This window comes from Pongo abelii, chromosome 13 (genome assembly GCF_028885655.2).
Source record: "Pongo abelii isolate AG06213 chromosome 13, NHGRI_mPonAbe1-v2.0_pri, whole genome shotgun sequence".
Classification (NCBI taxonomy): Eukaryota; Metazoa; Chordata; class Mammalia; order Primates; family Hominidae; genus Pongo; species Pongo abelii.
In genome coordinates, this window is record NC_071998.2 from 118,427,968 (window position 1) to 118,447,297 (window position 19,330).

General features: G+C 51.3%; 2 protein-coding genes and 1 long non-coding RNA gene across 19 annotated transcripts in view; 2 read left to right on the forward strand and 1 right to left on the reverse strand.

Annotated features, from left to right (window-relative positions):
• Positions 1–17,414, reverse strand: part of ANGPTL2 (angiopoietin like 2) — a 35,637-nt gene extending 18,223 nt beyond the window's left edge. The window contains exons 1-2 of one of the 2 annotated variants that reach the window (XM_002820224.5): positions 16,637–17,414; positions 2,350–3,215 (exon numbers count right to left, since the gene is read on the reverse strand). In XM_002820224.5, coding sequence (XP_002820270.2) covers positions 2,350–3,166 — 817 coding nt within the window. In that variant the 5' untranslated portion in view covers positions 3,167–3,215; positions 16,637–17,414. Of the gene's footprint in view, positions 1–2,349; positions 3,216–5,362; positions 5,684–16,636 lie in introns of those variants that run through there. The other variant, XM_054520664.2, reaches the window with a different exon arrangement.
• Positions 1–19,330, forward strand: part of RALGPS1 (Ral GEF with PH domain and SH3 binding motif 1) — a 313,313-nt gene that overhangs the window by 198,794 nt on the left and 95,189 nt on the right. The gene's annotated exons all lie outside the window — the stretch shown is intronic.
• LOC129048020 (uncharacterized) lies at positions 5,765–15,086 on the forward strand. Its single transcript, XR_008510009.2, has 2 exons — positions 5,765–6,943; positions 7,930–15,086. It is a non-coding gene; the product is annotated as an uncharacterized LOC129048020 (long non-coding RNA).

The window sequence follows — 19,330 nt, forward strand, 5'->3', positions numbered from 1 at the left end:
CTCTAGGCAGAATTAATCATGCCACCTTACTGTCCCCCAGGGCACTTAGCACACCAGGGTATCACCACAGTGATCAGACAGCCCAGTTTTCACTGCATTCCTGATTTTAGAAATGTTGGCCTCGACGGATACTCCCTCCCAGAGAAATCCATTGTCAGATCTGATGTGCTGATGTTAGGGACTAGAAATCATGGGCATTGGACGGATCCCAGATGCATTCATTCACCTGCCATCTACCCCAGACTGAGTTCCTGGAGTTCAGGGACCACAGTTGTCACCTGCTGCCCCAAGTCTAGTGCTGCTACCAACATGCAGTAGGGGCTCAGCAAATGCTGGCTGTACTATATGACATAATGTTTCATGCTTGATTGTATTGTATCCACAGCATAACACTGTGAGGTTATGACCCTTGTCCCCATTTTACAGAGGAGAAAATTGAGGCTCAGAAGAGTTAAATAACTATCTCATGAGTGAACAGCTAACCAAGGGGTAAAGCATGGATGCAAACCCAGGTCTTTATTCCTATACTATGTATCTGCCAGCTTAGTTCAAGCCCAGGAATGTCCCGAAATGTTTTGAGTTAGAAACCAGAGACACTTGGGCCAGAGGAGATCTGTTGAGTAACCATTGAGTCCAGCCTGTCTCCAGTCAGGGTTATAACAATGTTCAGCTGAGCCTTTGTTTGGTGCCCAAGGGCACGTTTTACCCTCTTGGTATTCTATCAAGACAAATTAACACACCCTGCCCTCTCTTTCAGAGCTTCTGATTTAAAGCAGACACGTGTACAGATGGAATGCCAGAGCTAAAAAAGGGACTGTTTATTTCAGTCTCCTTGTTTTAAGATGAAAAGACCTAGATCAAAGGAGGCTTGTAGTTTACCGTGGACCCAGCATTGTGCTAAACATGTTTTTTGCAGTATTTCATTTCCTAAAGCGACAGGCACTATTTTAATCTATCCTCAACAGATGAGGAAACCGAGCCTCAGGGGGACAAAGTGACTTGCCTAATGTCCCAGAGCTAATCAGTGGAAGAACCCAGATTTAAATCCAAGCCAGCCTACTCCAAAGCGCCTGCTCTCAATCCTGCACCCAGGCCAGGTCTTTCCTTTGAGGTGCTGCAGTGGATGCTCACCTTGCATTTAGCTCACCTCACGCGCCCTATTTGAAAACAATGCTGCCCTTGCCCTCTGCACTGGCCACCCTCCTGCACTCAGGTTCAGCCCCTCTTTGGAATTAGCAAGAAGCTGCTATTCCCAGTACTGGTGGTTATTTTTAAAAGTGTGAAATAAGTGTAAAGCAGGATATTTTCAGTAAAAGTCTCTCCCTGCTTATACAATGAAGTGGTACCGAAAGCACTGACTTGGAGTAGACACATGGTTCGTTTATGCAGAGATGAATATAGTTCTCATATGGCAGCCCACTGGGAAGGCTCAGGTGTTCTGGATGAACAAGGGGCTGAGCTTCAGGGGACTGGATGTGTGCTGACATTCTGACAGGGGAGCCTCTGGCCTGCTTCTTCCAGAAATGATGATTCCTAGAGTCCTAGAGCATAGAGAAGTCAGCCAGAGATTTAAAGTGAAAAGACCTGAATGCAAATCTAGCCTGAACATCCTAAGCCTATTAGCAAGTTACTCATCCTGTCCACAAGGAGCTCCAGGAGTTAATTATGTAACATACATGGAAATGTCCAGTGCCAGTATCTTGGTTAAGCTTTAAAACCTGCCAGCAATCCCATTCCTCCCCCATAATGGTATTCTGAGAATTGCTATATTGTAAGATGAAACATGTATGTAAGAGCATATGGAAGCATCATTGAAAATTCTAGACAGCAGCAGACTCTAGGAAGTGTGTGGGCTTTAGGAAGGACTCCTTCCCATGCCCAGCCCCTACAATGTGTTTATCATATTCTTAACGTGGGTAATACTTTCTTTTCTTTTGGCCCACTGTTTATTTGGTGAGCATTTACAGAGGGCCAACCCTGTACCAGGCACAGTGCATGAGCTGCAGGGGAGACATTCTCTTCTATCTGCCAACACATGGGATCTCGTGCAGAGCCTAGAAAACTACAGGCCTTGGGTTCTTTCCTGTCAGAAGCCAAAGAGTGTTTGCCCTCTTCTGAAACTCCATTTTTTGGTAATACCTTTGAAGATCCATCTAAGGAATGTGGTTCCCCCCCACCCCTCACCCCACTGGCTCCAGCAGCTCAGCCCAAGGGATTGCTGGGGGATTGTGCATGTCTTTGGCCCGGCTTCAACTGGCCGTGGCTTTTCCCCATTTGTGGAAACAGCCAAGGGAAGCCTGGTGCCTGGCTCTGAGACCCACATTGGAACACGATCCCAGAAGCACTTACCCGACGGCTTGTCAGTGGAAGATGGGAGGCTGGTGAGAGTGGGCATAGTGGGCAGAGGGGGTGGCAGCACCTTCAGGTTCTGGTCACTCTGGATCTCATTGGTAGAGATCTGGTTGATGATGCGGTTGTAGGTGGGTGGCTGGTAGACCCGGGGCGGGGCAGCGGGGGGTGGCTGGGGGACAGGTCTGGCCGAGGGCACCCTCTGGCAGTGCTCCTCAAGCTGCGCGATGATCTCTGATTGGTTGTGGGCCAGTGTGGCCAGGTGCTGGTACTTGTGCTCCAGGTCCTTGTACTTGCTGGCCAGCTGCAGCATGTCGGCTGTCTGGTTCAGGATCCTGTTCTCCAGCTGGGAGAGCTCCAATGCGTTGTCCCGCTTGCGGATGATCTCGTGCAGGAGCTGCATGTAGAGCTGCGTGACCCGCGAGTTCATGTTGCGGCTCTCCTTGCGCAGCAGCTTCACCTCGCTCACAATGCCGCCGTCCACCTCCACCAGCTGCTGCAGCGTCTCGATCTGCCGCTTCTGCTTGAGCAGCTCATTGTTGAGCAGCTCTAGCTCCTGCTTATGCACTCGGTTCTCCAGAAGTACCTCAGGCTCCTTGGAGTTGACGCAGATGGCACCCGTGACCCGCTGCTGGGGCACAATGAAGGTGTAGGTGCACTTGTCCTGGGACTCGCCCGCCCGCTTGTATCTGTTTAGGTAAATGAACTCTCTTGGCGAGCCCTCCTCAGTGCCCTCAAAACCATCCTCCTGGCCTGCAGCAGCTCCCATGGCAGCCAGCAGTCCGAGCCACCAGCATGTCACGCACAGTGGCCTCATGGTCCTTGCAAAATGGTGGTTATTCTTTGTGAATAGAATCTATGAAAGCCTGAAAGTAAACAGAGGGGAGAATCAGTGATGGTCCCACCACTGTCAGTGCCCTGTGCCGTCAGTGATCCCAGCCTTCTCGCCAGGCAGGCAGAGCTTTCCAAAAACTCAGCTTCAGGATGCTGGGTTATGTTCTCTTGGAGTTAGAGAACAGGCAGCCATTCTGGAAGCAAGAGGAGACAGGCAAGCTCCAGCAGAGGTAGAAGGGAAGAGGGAGGGTCTCAGGGCATCTGAAGGCAGGAGGCCATGGCCCTGCTACTTGCAGAGCCAGCTCCAATGCTCGCAGCCCGCTTGCTGAACTCCTGGCCTAGAGCCTGAGAATCATATCCAGGCAGCTTCAAGCTGGGGAGGGGAGGCAGAGGGAGGATTTTCTGGTTTCCCTCCTCTGCTACCTTTGGCTCCTCAGACTGTTGAGTCTCCCTATTCTATACTTTCACACCCCCTGAACTTTCCCCTTGTAATACCTATCACCGCTGTGCTGAATAGCAGTTCTGTTTGATCTTCTCTGTTGGATTCTAACTCCATGAGGGCATGTCCTGTGTCTGATTCAAACCTGTATTCCCAGGATATTGCACTTCGGGCAAATATTTGATAAACGAAGAAATCGTTAGACATGTTATGGAATACATTCAGGGTTTAGTGGATAATGTCAGTGGAAGGATGTGTCCAGTTACATGGCTCTGGTCACTGTGTTAGCTAAGCTACAGAGCCAAAACAGGAACAAACAACTGAGCTCTTCTGAATCCAAATATTTGCAATAGCCAGTGACAGCACAGTCCTGACCACTGCAACGTGATTAAGTTAGAAGGGAGCAGAACACAGAATGTGTCTCCAGATTTGCTTCGCTTCTATTCTTGGACCATTCATCCTTTCACCAGATGTTCATTGAACACCTGTGATTTGCTGGACAGCATGCTAGTGGCTAGGGATACAGCTACCAACAGGATGGAGCCAGCCCCTGCCCTCATGGGGCTTTCACATCATTATGCCATTCCCAAATGCCAGAAAGCACAACTGTCACATGCTGTAAAGGGGTATTACAGGGAATTGACCTAATTGGAGGGTCAGGAATGCTTCCCTGAGAAAGTGCCCTTTACACTGACCTTTGAGGAATGAGTAGGAGTTAAATGGGCCAAGAGGGAGGGGAGGACATGTGCTAGATCCCTTCTCTTGCCCACTCGAGGGCCTTGCTCCAGCAGTCCTCACCATCTCCCCAACATCAGGATGGTTTTCCTATAATCATACGGTTTTTTCTCTCAACTTAAAACCCTCTCTTGACCTCACATCCCCTCTGCAGCTCTTGTTGCATTTCTCTGATCCCCTTTTTAGCAAAGCCTCCAAAGAGATGCCTGCACTCACCATTTCCAGAAAGTTCCTCTCTTCCTGGTCTCTCTTGAGCCCACCCTCATCAGGCTTTGCCCCCTCCCCTTCATTCTAGGTTACTCTAGACAGGATCCCCTGTCTGTTTGCCAGATGGAAGGGCTGGTTCTTGATCCTCATTAATATTTTCCCTCTCACACTGTGGGATACAGTTGAGCTCCCTTCTTGACCTTCCTTTCCAGAACGCCACCCTGCCTCCTGTCTTGCCGGCTGTTCCTCCTCAGAGCCTGTGCTGGTTCATCCTCATATTCCTGTCCTTTCTCTACTGTTGAGGGGGACCCAAAACTCAGTCCTCAGAATTTTCTTTACCTTAGTGATCTCATCCAGAGGTCACGTTGGTGATCACCCTCAAGTACTGATTACATCCGCATTTATTTCTGGAACTCTCCCCAGGACTCTAGACTCATACATACAGCTGCTTTTTTGACATTTCCACTTGACTATCTGCTAGGTATCTCAACTCATCCAGAAATGCACTCGTTTTTCCCCGTATCTCCAACCCAACCTGTTCATCCCAGTTTTTCCTGTGTTCGTAAATGTCCACTCTAGTTGCTCAGGCCGAAAGCCTTGAAGTCATCCTAGACGCCTTTGTTTCTTTCATACCCCACATCTAATTCACCGCCAAATTACGATGCCAGAAATATTCTCAGAGTCCTGTGTCTCCCCACCTCCCTGCCACCACCCTGGTGTAACCCACCTGCGCCATTTACCTGGACTATTGGAGTAATTTCCTAACTAGCCTCCCTGCCCCAGCCTTGCCCATCCTACCTTCTGTCCTCAACTTGGCAGCCAGAGTGGTCCTTTTTAAAAAGTCAAACGGGGTCACTCTTCTATTCAAAACCCCCCAGTGGCTCACCATCTTGGAGGAAAAGCTAGTGGGTCTCCAAGGCACTCTATGATCCGGCCCCCACTTCCTCCCTGGTCTCGTCTCTGACCCCTCTCCCCTTCAATCATCTCCTCCAACCACCTGGTTGGCCTTTTGGTTGTCCCTCAAGTGTTCTAAGCACACTTAGGACTCAGGGCCTTTATACTTGCTGGTCCCTGCCCCCTTCTTCACTGTTTGTTCCCTCACCTCTTTCAGTCTTTGCTGAAATACCACCTTCTCAGTTAGACCCTCCCTGCTGATTTAAGATTGTGACCTCACCACCTTCCCCCTCCAGTGTCCTTATCACCATAAGATACATGCTGTCTCCTCCCCATTCCCTTGAATGCAAGCTGCACGAGGGGAGGGAGGTGTTTGTGTTGGTCACCGCTCCATGTGCAGTGCCTACCGCATGGCCTGAAATGCATAGGAGCTCAATAAATATTTGTTGATGGAATGACAAGACACACCTGCCAACAGCTGCTGAGCAGCTGGGAGTGCTGGAAAGAGAGATAGATTGGGGCAGGGATCCCATGGACAAGTGACTGCCTGAGGAGGTCAGAGCTGCGCAGAGGAGGGCCCATGTGTGTATTTATTAATAACATCCATTGACCAAGGTCTGCTATATACCTGACCGTGGACTAAACATTTTGCAAGTGTTTTCCAATTTCCCGTATTCTCATAATCTCCTTTTAAGGTAGATACTGTTGCTGTTTACATTTTACAGATGAGGAAACTGAGACTCAGTGAGGCTGAGTGACTTGCCCAGAATCAGAAAGCTAGAAGGTGGCAGAACCAGGGCTCGACCCTGGTCTGTTGGATTCAAACCTGCTAACTCTTAACGATGACACAGGCATGTATTTAATCTGGTTTTTACTAGTAAAAGGGTATTAGCATCACTACTTTCTGATTTCACATTAATCTGTGCTAAAATAACAAGTATGACACAGGACCTAAGGATTTTGTCCTCCCTGAACCCCTTTGGGGGCTTCTCCAGTGAGGACCCTGGGTCTGGGCTCCACCTTGGACCAGCCAGTGAGCAGTTACAAAAGAGACCCTGTGCTCCCTGGGGCCTTGCTGAGCTGTTTTCCACTTAAATGACAAAGCCCAAGCATGATTCCTATGGCCTGCTCAGGCCTCTCTGAGGCCAGGCAGAGAAAGGTGTGCTGGAGCTTCTGGTTTGGGCTCTGCTGGGAGGTGGGGCTGCAGTGACGTCAATGGAAACCCAGCTGAGTTTGGAAGTGTTTGCCTGGTTTCCAACGGTGCTTTGGCTGCCCCTGTGCTAGTGGCCACACCCACCCCAGAACAATGGGGAGGAGCCGCCCCTGACCCTGGGCTAGGGCAGGCCTGCTGCGCCACCGCCTTCTTCAGGCTGCTCACCTGAGGCAGTGGGTGACAAATACCTCTCTGTGCCCATGTGGGCGCAGGGCTCCACTGTGGCCAAGAAACTGCCAGAGGCCCAAGAGGCAACCTGGCTGCAAGACAAGGTTGGTTTCCAAGCCTTCCTGGACCTCCAGATTTGATTTGCACTATTTATGGTTGAGTTCTATCCTCTCCCAAACATGGGCTCTCACGGCTCCCCAGCAGAGTTCTTGCCATTGCACTTGAGACCTCAAAGGCTGAGTCTTTTCTGTGAAATGGGGTGATCCAACCCACCTTGCACACTAGGTGAGCAGCATGGAAGCGCATCAGAAGCGGGAGATTGGAATAATGTGTTAGCAATATGATAGCAAGAACAACAAAGCTGAAACAAAACCAACAACAGTGAGGATGCTGGGCGTGGGCCAGGCAGTGTGCCAAGCACTCACACCATCTCCTCGACTAATGCTTGCACAGGGCTTTAGGGCTTTCCAGGCCCTTCACATCAACATTCTCTCATTTAATCATTGCAACACTCCGAGTGACTTAATTAGTGTTATGCCCATTTCTAGGCTGAGGAAACTGAAGCTCAAAAAGGTGTGGGGGTAGCTGACTTTGAGGTCATGTTGCTAGCAGTGGGACCTCTTGAAACTATATTGATTCTGAGTCCTACTGTTATACCTCTGTGGGGCCTAGGCTTAGTGGGGTGACTCGGAACTGATTGGGTTACAGGAAGGAAGGGAAGGAACAGGGCACTGTGCTGGGCGCCTGAGGTACATTGTCCCAGGTAATCCGGTGGGTTGTTATTCACCCCTGTTTTATCAACGGAGACATTGCAACCCAGACAGGTCAGTGATTTGCCCAGGAACACACGGCAGATAACAGCCAAAGGTGACTGAGCCTAGGACTTGGGTCAACCTGATACCAAGGGCCATGCTCCTTGGGCTTCTCTTTGAGCCTCAGAGTCATTTATTTTCCTTGGAGTCCAAGACTCCAACCCCAATTCCTCCCCTCCCCCCAGCATTTTTTTCCCAGTTTGGTGGCTCTTAATGGGCAGTAATAAGTTTGTTTACTTTTGCTCTCTTGATATTTATTCAACTCATTGTATCTCAAGAGAAGTAACACCCCCGCCCCAACCCTGGCATTCCAGCCATCTTAGGACTGCAGAAGAACTCAACTCCAGTCAAAGTGATGCTCCTCACTTTTTTCCTGTGTCCAACAAAGAAAAGCAAATCCAACTGTTTTCCTTGGCTTCAGAATTAAAATAAAAGCAATTCTTAAAATTGCTTTTCCACATTGTATTGTGAGGAGTTTCCATCACGCATGGGTTTTCCCTCCCCACAAGTGAGGCTGGTGTGACTATGCCATGTGACAGCCTTTGTACACTGGGAGGCAGCCTCTCCAGGGCTTGAGTCCCACCCAGTCTCCGGTGGGCTGCCTCTGAATGTGCCCGCTTGGCCTGATGTGGTGGGGCCACACATCATGTGTCCGCATCCCTCTCACCACTGTGGTGCCACAGCCCAAGCAAGGGGCCACTTTGTGGGAAGAGCTGTCATTTTCATGGAGCTGTGTGTTCTGCCCTGCAGCAGAAGCTGCCGGCCTGGGATCCTCTTCTGAGTTCACCCCAAAGGTTAGAAATGAGAAAAGTTCCAGCAATTAAAAGAATAATAACAACAAATTGTCACTATGGCTCAAGCACTTAATATACATTATCTCACTTAATCTTCCCAACAGCCCTCGGAAGGTGGCCTGTTATTTGAGGGCCGCCATGCATGGTGGCCCCACTTGTGCACTGTGCAACTCTAGGGGACACAACTCACATTCATAGTCTTTATGTTTTTTATATTTATATTGTAGCAATTTTCTAATGCCCACAAAGATACTTTTAAGGCTAACAGCAAAGCTTACATTTATCCCTATTTGCAGTTGAGGAAACTATTGAGATTTGAGGATCGTGAGTCATTTGCCCGGATCACAAATTAATAAGTACCAGAGCCACTAACAGACCCCAAAATAACCCCCAAAGATACCATACTGTGAATAAAGAGAAACCAAAGTGCCAAAGTGACTGGAAACCCAAAAGAGATTGTTCTCTGACCCTCTAGGCAGGAGGACGACAGGAGTGCCCTTGCCGTCATTAGGCCTGCAGATCCCAGGGAAGCCTCCAAATTAAATCTGGATCTCAGGAGTTGTTTCGTCATCAGTCCAGGTTGTAGTCCTGCCTGGAGGACTTACAGAACCACCCCCTCACCACCCGTCCTCTGGTCAGCACTGCCCATTGGTCTGTGATCACAGATGAAGGCCAATTATGGGTCCACTCCAGAAGAGGCATCCCAGCACTGCAGGAGGCCTGAGAAGCGGGCCTCTGCCAAGGCAGTCAGGGAATCTGGAACTGCCAGCTGGCCCCTGTCATCGGGGTTCTGGGAAGCTAGAAGCCTGAGCTGTGCTTGAGTGAGTCTGGTGGACCTGAGCATGAATCAAGTTTGTGAAACTATCATCAGGACAGAAGACAGATGAAAACATCAACATTAGCTAGCAGGTGTTCCTACTAAAGCTGTTGAAATGTATGGTGTGCTGGTAGGGAAGTATCCAAACCAGTTGGTAATGCAAGATGTGGGAGGGATCCAGATGAAGGAAAAGGCCCAGCTGATCACGTGACCAGTAGTATTGCTAATAATGGCTGTCGTTTGTTGTGAACTTGGGTGCCCAGCTGTACTCTATCTCATTGGCTTTTAATAGCTCTATGAGTAGGGGACCATACATCCTGGTTGGCCCCGGTTGAGGTCTATTGTCTTACGTAATTATTATTATTATTATTTTGAGATGGAGTTTCGCTCTTGTCACCCAGGCTAGAGTGCAATGGCGCCATCTCAGCTCACTGCAACCTCTGCCTCCCAGTTTCAAGTAGTTCTCCTGCCTCAACCTCCTGAGCAGCTAGGATTACAGGTGCCTGTCACCACACCTGGCTAATTGTTGTATTTTTAGTACAGACAGGGTTTCGCCATGCTGGCCAGGCTGGTTGCGGTCTTATGTAGTTATTAGTAGCACCCCCTTTTCACTCTCAATATTGTCCTGACTGAGCAACAAACTATATGGTCCCATTACCTAAGAGAAAAGTATTATATCTGCATTTGGCAGTAGAGGAAACCCAAGTCTAGAAAGGTTAGATCGCTTGTTCAAGGTCACTTGGAAGTAAATATCACAACTGGGATTTAGCTGTCAGCTGCTAGGTCCAAACCCTGCCTTGCATCAAGATTGTCTCTTCAACCAGTATGAATAAAAGGTGCTTGTTTGTTTAATGGCTGAGATGCAGCTTGCATGTTACTCACGGTTGACGGAGTAAGTAGAAATAGCTTTCAGGTCAGCACAAAGGTGTGTTTTGTTGGATGTTGGAAAGAGCTGCTTGATCACGCAAGTGGTAAGACCCCAAAATGGGCATCTGGGATGAGCAGTGACACCCTCACCTTGGAGAACCTGGTGAAAGGACTGTGCATCGTTTGTCCTGGATGATTCACCATCAGCCCGGAGGCCAGGGAGGGCATATCCAGATCTCCAACTGCCCTCCCCTCCCAGCTGAAGATGCTATGAATCATTCCCCACCAGAAGGCCCCTGGGGAGTCTGGAGCCAATTCCCAAACCCTTCTAGTTCAGCTCTCATAAGACCATTGAATGAACCATTTAGCCATCCATCCAGCCCTCCATCACCCACCCATTTAGCCTTCCCATGCAGCAAGCCATTGTGCATTGCTACTACCTGGTCATGGGTGATGGGGGCCATGAGTCAGAGAAGCAGGGTAAGACAGATTTGCCTGGAGGAGTAGCACTGGGGGGTTCGAATCTGCCTGATGCCTTGGGCTCTTGTGCTTCTGCCATTGGTGAGTTGCTGGCTCCAGGAAGAGTTCATGGAGGAGGCGGGTTGTGGTCACACCATGAGATCATAGGGTAGAGGGGGATGTGGTTAGGGAGTGGGGGAGTTGGTTGCCTTTGCCAGGGGGACAAGGACACTGCTGTTACTTTTTCACAGTGCATTATTTGGGAACCATTTTGAGATTCCCCCAAAGTCTGTGCACTGAGCCCTCTGTGCCAGGAGCCTCGGCCAACAGAGCAGAGGCGGGGAAGAGTCTGCAGGAGCCATTTCAGAGTCCAGCTTCTGAGTTGGCTGCTGCATTTCCGGCAGCGCCTAGTGTGCTCTGGAGCCCTACAACTGGGAAAGCCCTAGACAAGAGGGAGAAGTCAAGGGCTGGGTGGACAGCACTGTCCCAGGGTGGCTTTCTTGGGAAGTCCAGGCCTTGCCTGGAGCTGCTTTTCTGGACCAGGCTGAGAAGTTGGCACCAGGGCCACCTTGGCTGTTTGGATGGACTTGTTCCTCAAACACTGGGACAACCAATTTTTGTGTCTGCCTCACTGATCCCGGTAGCTTTTTGAGGCAGGGGCTATGACTATCCCCATTTCACAGATGAGCAAACAAAGGTAAGGGATGAAGCCACTTGCCCAGGGGCACGGTGCTACCAAGTGGTGGAGCTGGGCCCAGTAACAGATTTGTCTACCCCAGGGCTAGGTTTCTTACCCACACAATCCTAATTGGCCTCCCTGCCTTTGGGTGCTCTCTCCCCTGCAGTCTACACTGCATGCAGCTCCAGGGCTATCTGTCTGATACCCACATCTGATCATGTCAGTGTCCTGCTTAAAAACAGACCTTGTGTTGTCATGCCTCCCTGCCTTTGCATGTGCTGTGCTTCCTGCCTTGAGTACCTTCCCCCACTGTCCTGGCTGATGCCTGCCTGTCTTCCTAAGTTGACCTCACCATGAAGCTATCCATTCAGTGAGGTCCTCCCTCCCTCCTTCAGCTCACAAGTGCAGCTGTGGCTGCTTCCAACCCAACACCCAAGACTCAGATTGCAGTCATCTGGTTATCTCCCTCCTGACTACAGCTTCTTTAAAAAAGCAGGGCCAGGCCAGATTCTTCCTCTGAATACTGAGTATCCAGGATGGCACCTAGGTTACTAAATAGGAATTTGAGAACTTCATTCGTATAACGTATTTCCCAATAAGTTCTCCTCTTCCAGCCACTCTGCCAGGGGCTGGAGGTAGAACAGGAACAAGGTGGGTGAGGTCCTTACTCTCAAGAGGTCCACGGTAGTAGGTGAGACAGACTAGGCATTTGTAATGCAAAGAGATCCGTGCCCAGATAGGGAAACTTGGGGGGCTGTGGGGTACCTGACCTAGCCTCAGAAAAGCCCTTGGCTGGACAACAGAGAGAGGAACGGTGTGGCACCCTGGGGCAGAGAAGCTTGCTTGCTTGAGAGCCTGGGTCTGAGGCTTGCTTCATTGATTCATTCATTCCACAGGTATCTTTCCTGCCTGGCCCTGAGTGGGTATTAGAGATTCAGCAGTAGCTGAGACAGACACAGCCTTTTCCTCACGGAGGTTGGAGTGGGACCACCTCAGGCACGACTTTAAGGATACTTGGAGCTGGGCAGGTCCTCAGGCATCTCTTGAAGATAAGAACAGAGTCTATTCTGGGCTTTTCCTTGGTGGTCTTGGTACTGCCTGTCTGGACGACTAGGCAGCAGGGGGTTGCTGAGGCTCTGGGGCTGCTGGCCCCAGACAGGCTGATTTCAGCAGAGAATGGACTGACACAATAGTTCAGTTGTGAGAGGCCTGGCTCCCCACACCCAACATTTTATTTTTTATTTTTGAGATGGAGTCTTGCTCTGTCACCAGACTGGAGTGCAGTGTCACGATCTCAGCTCACTGCAACCTCCGCCTCCCGGGTTCAAGCGATTCTTCTGCCACACCCAACATTTTAACATTCCTGGGACCAAAATGTGGCTCACGATTGATGTGTACATGTAACAGGCCATCGTAACGTTGGAACCCCCAACACTGTTATGAACTTAGTTATATGGCTTACAGTCCATGTGAAAGAACACAGTTTTGTCATAGAAACTACCCCCAGAATGAGGCTTCTGACGTGACCTGTGTATCACCACAAACTCCAAGCTGCCTGTGGCTGAATAACTCTTCTATTTGGGGTGTTTTATATAAATTCACAAAAAAGAAATGCTATTCAATGAATTGATTCTTTCTTGAGATTTCCACAGTGTGGTTGTCCAGGATGGCAGCAGGCTGGGGTGGAACCAGCACAGGTCTGGGCTTCAATCTTTGCTTTTTGGCCCATGAGTGGAGAGACCGTGGGAGAGGTGCTGCACCCTGACCCCCAGTTTCCACTTCTGTAAGACGGGGACAGCACCACCCACCTTGAGGACCCTCTTAGCTCCTTGTGCCACCTCTTTACAGCTTTCACACAGTTGTGTGTTTGTGTGATTATTTACTGTCTGCCCAGTCCTGCTGGGCTGTGGGCTCTCTGAAGCAGAGCCCCTCCCCCATCTGCCTGCTGTCAGTTGAGACCATTCCAGATTAAATGGGCTGTGATTCAGAGAGGGCAGTTGCTGAATGTACCTGCTTTGGCAGGGCTGCTGTCTGTTATGTTTGTTCTATTGTAGCTACCCGTTGCCATCTCCCTGATGTTTTCTCAGAAATTGCTCATGTGTGGCCCAGTATGGGTGATGAGGACCTGAGCTCTGATTCTTCAGTCCTAAAGGAGCCTCCAAGTATGGATGTAGAGCGCATCAATAGTATCTTAGTCACATGGACCAGTGTTTCCCTGAGGCTCTGCCCCCACTGAGCTGGGGACAGAGTTTCCTGGTGCTGATGTGGTGAGACAGTATCGCAGAGCACCCAGGCACGTGGAAGAAGTCAGCCAACCTGGTTTCGAAGCTCACTTCATCTTGTCACTGACCATATTACCACATAACAGGTACCCTCATAACTGTGCTGAGGTTCATCTCTAAGAGTAACAGTCATGCCTATTTTGCCTCAGAAGTAGGCTTCCATGAAGAGCAAGGGATGCGCTAAAGTCGAGTAAGTCCATGGTTTTCAGAGGGGTTGGTGCAGCATTCGATAGGACAGCAACCAAAGCAGATGTGGCTACTGACGACACTGGGCAGGGACCCAGTGACAGTCAGGATAAGAGAACTTGAGGCGTCTAAACAAGGCACTGAAGTGAGAGGAAGTCAGGGGCTTTGGAGCTAGACAGAGCTGAGTTCCAGTCCCACATAATCACATAACTGTGTGACTTTGGGCAAGTTAACCTCTCGAGCCTTAGTTTTCCCATCTGTAAAATGGGATGCTAAAACTAGAACCTACCTTCTAGGGTTGTGGTGAGGATGAAATGACATAATCTATATGCCTTATTTAGCCCAGTGGGTACTTCCTAAATCACTGGGGGATGGAGGGCCAGATGGAGGAACAGCTTATTTGCTCTGCCCGTGAGCTTCAGCAATAACATGTAGTCCCCTGCTGGACCATGTGCATTACACATTTTTGTCTGTTCCACCCAGACTGCCTCAGTAGTAAGTAGTCCCATTTTTTTTGCCAATCTCATGAAGTCAGTCAGAGCCTCTGCTCAGCCTGAGCTGCCCAGAGAAGACAGTGAGCCACCATCGTTCCAGGCTGGAGCAGGGAAACCTGTGGCTTCAGTAGCCCCAGAGGCCTTGTGCTAGAGAAGCAAATACCTGACGTCACCTTTTCAAAATGCTTCCAAGCGTGCAGGGAGCCCACTGGAACCTCAGGGGGCCACAGGACAGAAGCTCCTCTCCTGGGCTAAGATGTATCAGTGTTGTCTGGTGTAAGATCCACCAGACATGGCCACCATAGTGCCAGACTTGGTGATGGCCATTCCTTGCCTCTTCCTCTGCAACTCCGGGGCAGACCTGACTATGGATCCTCCTGATTTTGTGAGCTTCCCACAGCACTAAGGTAGCTGCATTTTCTTATCCACTATGGTTCTGCTGGGGAGATCAATAGGCAGACAGGCAGTGCCCATGTGGGAAGCAGGATGCCCTTCCTCCTGTAAGGTTGGTATTAGATCCTTTTGTTAATATGTCTGCACTTTTTCTTAGTATGGACTTCTAGGATGCAGGCACACTGCAGGTGGCCCCAAACCCAAGCCCCAGACATAAAGCCCCCCTCTCCTCAGGCTCCTGGAAAGCCCTCCAGTGTGGGCAGTGGTAGTAGCCACAGTATTATCTCTGTCTCGTGGGATTTTCTGAAAACCCTAGCAGGATATGTCCAGAACAGGGAAAGAATTTGGGTCTCTGGCCGGGTGCAGTGGCTCATGCCTGCAATCCCAGCACTTTGGGAGGCCGAGGTGGGCGGATCACGAGGTCAGGAGATCGAGACCATCTTGGCTAACATGGTGAAACCCGTCTCTACTAAAAATACACACACAAAAAAAACATTAGCTGGGCGTGGTGGCGGGCACCTGTAGCCCCAGCTACTCGGGAGGCTGAGGCAGGAGAATGGCGTGAACCCGGGAGGCGGAAGTCCTGATTGTTGTGGTTTGTAACCATCAGTGACCCAAGGTTTGCTCAGGGTTTGCTGAGCACCAGGCACTAAGCCAAGGCCTTCCTAGGCATGGGCGCCTAGCTTTCGTCTAGAAAGCAGTAGGGTGTGGTTGAATGGCTCCGGAGCACACCACTGGGTTCGAGTCCTGGTCCTGGCACTTACTAGCCATGTAGCCATGGGCACATTACTTTACCTCAGTTTCCTCACCTATAAAACCGGGATGAATAATAATGCCTGTGCTATAGGGTGGTCATGAGGATTCTACAAGTTGAGTCTGGCATAGAGTAAGTACAATATAAGTGTTAGCTGTTACTTTCTGGCCATTGTTACCACCTGAGCACTATTATCCCATTTCACAGATAAGAAAACTGAGGTTTAGAAAGGCTAAGTGTTCTGCCAGAGCCATTGGCTAGTAGATAGAAGAGCTGGGATTTGAAGCCAGCTCATGAGGACTGCCCTACTCTGCCTCCATTTGGAAAAATACATGTGGGGAGCATTTGGCCGACTTCGGAAGTGGCATTCTCAATTTTCCCCAGAGAGTGGGGTGAAAGGAGATCCTTTTCCAAGTAACTGAACTGGCCTCTGGGAGCTCTCATAATCCTACAGCAGAGGCAGAGCTGACCCGTGACACACATATCACAGAAGGAGAAGGGAAGGATCAGTGAAGAATTTGTTTGGAAATGTTATCTAATACTGAGTGCTTTCAGGCGACTTGGTATGTGGAGCCCCTGCTGTCCCCTTGCAGGGGTACCAGGGAAGCCACATCCTCCCTGTATCTTGGCCACATCCACTCAGTTGGAGACCCGGGGTACCATCCAGTGCAGCAGCCCCTGGGTGATGCGTCTGTTCCCGTGCTGGGTGCCTCTGCTCTCCTCGCCAGCTGGAGGGTGTGAGCAGAGGCAGCCCAGCTCCTGTAACTCTCTGAGCAGGGGCTCCCAGTGCCTCAGCACAGCGCTTGCCTTTGCCTCACATTGTCCTGGCCTGGGGGCATAGGAATCCAAAGCTTCAAAGTGACTACCCAAGTCCTTGGGCCACCCCTGCCTTCTGCAGCTCTTCAGTCCGCTGCCCTCTAAGCACACACCTACACACACGCACACTCCCAGCTGCCCTGCCGTGCCGGGAGCTGCCGGCCAGCACCCCAAAGGCTCTTTGTCCAAAAGAGGAGAGTGAGGCTTACTCATGAAGTCCTCAAGATGCCAGCCCATGATCATGTGCCCCCAACCACCACCAAGTGTCCACAGGTTCTGCCCCGGACATGCCTTGTTTGGCTCCAAGTGATAGCAGGGAGTGACCCTCTGAGATCCAGCTGCACACAACCCCAGCTGGAGGGTCAGGGTTCTGGAAGCCCTAGCCACGGGGCCAGCGGCTGCCTCTCGCCCCTGCCTCTCATGGCCGCAGAGCTGGCCCCTTACCTCTTCCCTCCTGCTTGGCTCCGGGGCGGCTCCTCACATGCTTCACCCTGGCCGTCAGCGGGGCAGCCTGTCCATGGCCTCTGGAGGGGTTCCTGAGTTGCAGGCCGGTGGCTGCCAAGCAGCCCTGCCTCACTGGGCTCCACTGGCTCTGCCTCCACAGAGGGCTCCGGCAAAGGCTGGGGCCAGGGCTGGCCAGGGGTCCTGCGGGGCTACTCACAACCTGCTTTCCCTCACAGTAGCGTCAGCCGCTGCCTCAGTGCCATGCTCGGCAGGTCCGGGGCTTGGGGTCCATCCTCAGGCCGTCGGCAGCAGCCTCATTTGAACTCCCAACTCCTTTGTGGAGCCTTTACATGCCGCCAGAGGAAACTGTGAGCACAGCCTGACCCTGGTTGGCTGCAGGCGCTTCTCTCCACCCACCAGTGCAAGAGGATCCCCCAGGCCCCAGAAAGGCTCCGGGCCTCCCCTCAGCCCCAGACAGAGGCGGGCCGCCCGGTGATGTCACACGAGCTCCGGCCCCAGCTGGCCTGGCCCCTCCCGCCCAGCCCGCTTTGGCGGCCTCGGCAGGCCCCCTCCTTCCTTGGCACGGGCAGCCTGGCCAGCTCTGCTCCCTGGCCCGCCCTCTCCCCAAAGCTCAGGCAGCTCCCGCGTGCTGCGAGGCGGAGTGTTTCCCCTTTGACTCAGGGAATGGGTTTAGATCCGCTCCAGCTGTGCGTGCAGCCGCGTGCGAGCAGCAGGCAGCGGGTCCTCCCCCGGATGCCTCGTTGGGCACTGCCCGACTGAGCCCCAGGCTGGCGGGCGGGGCATCTCAGCCCAGAGCGCCTCTCCCCATCAGCTGCCCTTCATGGAGGCCTCATTCTCATCTCTAAACCCTGGGAAGGGAGTCCAAGGCTGTCCACACAGAAGCTGTGGCATCGGAGCTGCTCGAAGTTAGCAGGAGGCAGTGGCTTAGGACGGTGGAAATACCACAGGTTGAGGGTGGAGGCAGCACTGGAGGAAAGCTCTGTGACTTTACACCTGAGTGGCTTTGATTAATTCACTTCACCTGTCTGGGCATCCCTTCCATGCATCAGTAAATGAGCTAATTAATATTAGTAGTCTACCTGCAACAGATGCAGCGAGGACTCTGTGAGGTCACATGGGAAGGAGCTTGGCACAGTGTCAAGGACATCTCCTTGAACTGAGCTTAGGACTCTGGAGATGGGTGTATCAAGGGTCTCCTGCTCCCAGAACCTCTGCTTTGTGATCCTCTTTAGCCTGTGTTTTCATCAAAATGTGACTTCCTATTGGGCTCTTCTAGGAACAAACACTGGAACTCCATCAGAGCCCTCAGCATGGAGCCAGCCACATAGGTGGAGCTCTGTGAATGTTAATAGAATCAGAGTAAGAAAGGAGAGGATGGCATTGGACCCCACAATGCATCCTCCAGACGCGTCAGCACTGGCAGCCTGGGAGAAGGTACAGTCAGTGCAGGAGGACAGGCCTGCTGCCGGGCACCCTGCGGGGATACAGAGAGTAGGAGGCTGGCAGGCACCAGGAAGGGAGCCCCAGGGTACAAGTTTGCCCCTCTGCTTCGACAAGAACATGTGAAATATTGGTGGTATCTTTGCTTTTTTAAAAAGGTTTTAGTGATGATGGTGGTGATGATGTTTGGGAACAAATTGGGAGAAAAACTTTAATGGGACTCTCCCTGCCCCTAGGCATCCTCCCTACCACCAGGCATCCCTCCCAACCCTGTGGCAGATTCCTCTTTCAGAGATGGCCCAAGCAATCTCTCCCAGTCCCCAAGGAGACCCTGACACTTCACCCATGGAGCAGTGAGGTCCCTGCTCCTCGCCTTGAACCCGAGAGGGTTTGTGACTTGCTTGTGACCAGAGGAATGTGGTGGAAGTGGCACCACCTGACTTCTGGGGCTGGGAGAGGAAAGGCAGCGCAGTCTCTGCCCTGTTCACCAGGGCACTCTCTTTTGAAGCCCTGAGCCAAGCTGGAGCCTAAGAACTCCAGCTAGAGGCCACACACAGTGTAGGTCCCAGCTGACAGGAGCATCAGCCGCAGACACGTGAGCAAGGAAAGATGCCTGTAGTTGATCCCAGCCCTTAGCCACAGTCACCCCAGATGCTGCATCACTGTCAGCTGTAGAGTCTTCCTGTTGAGGCCCCACACACTGGGGAGCAGAGATAGCCATTCCACTGTTTCATCTCCAAATTCCTGACCCACAGGCCCCATGAGTATAATAAGATGGTGGTTTTAGGCCGCTAAATTTTGGTGGTGATTTGTTACACAGCATTAGTGACTAGGATAGACTCGGGCAAGAGCAGTTGGAGGGAGCCCTTTAGAGGAGCTGAGACAAGTACATTGTGGCTGAGGAGAGAAGATGGGGTCTTGTTAGAGAGGTGGGACTTCATTCCAAAGACAGTAAGGAGCCACTGAAAGGTTTTGAGCAAGACAGTGTTGAGACTTGGTTTTACTTTTTAAAGGCTACATTAGTTATTGAGTGGAGACTGGATTAATGTGAGCTACAGACAAAGTGTCCTAGGACTTTCCCACCCTCTGGTAACATGTCCAGCACAAGCCCCTTGGTTACTAAAAGAAAGTGGTTTTCACTATTCAAAGTTCTTAGGATCCCCTCAGTGGAGGAGGAGCACCAGGGTGTCTTGCCCCATCTGTCTTTGCACACCTCCCGCCTCACTGGTGGCA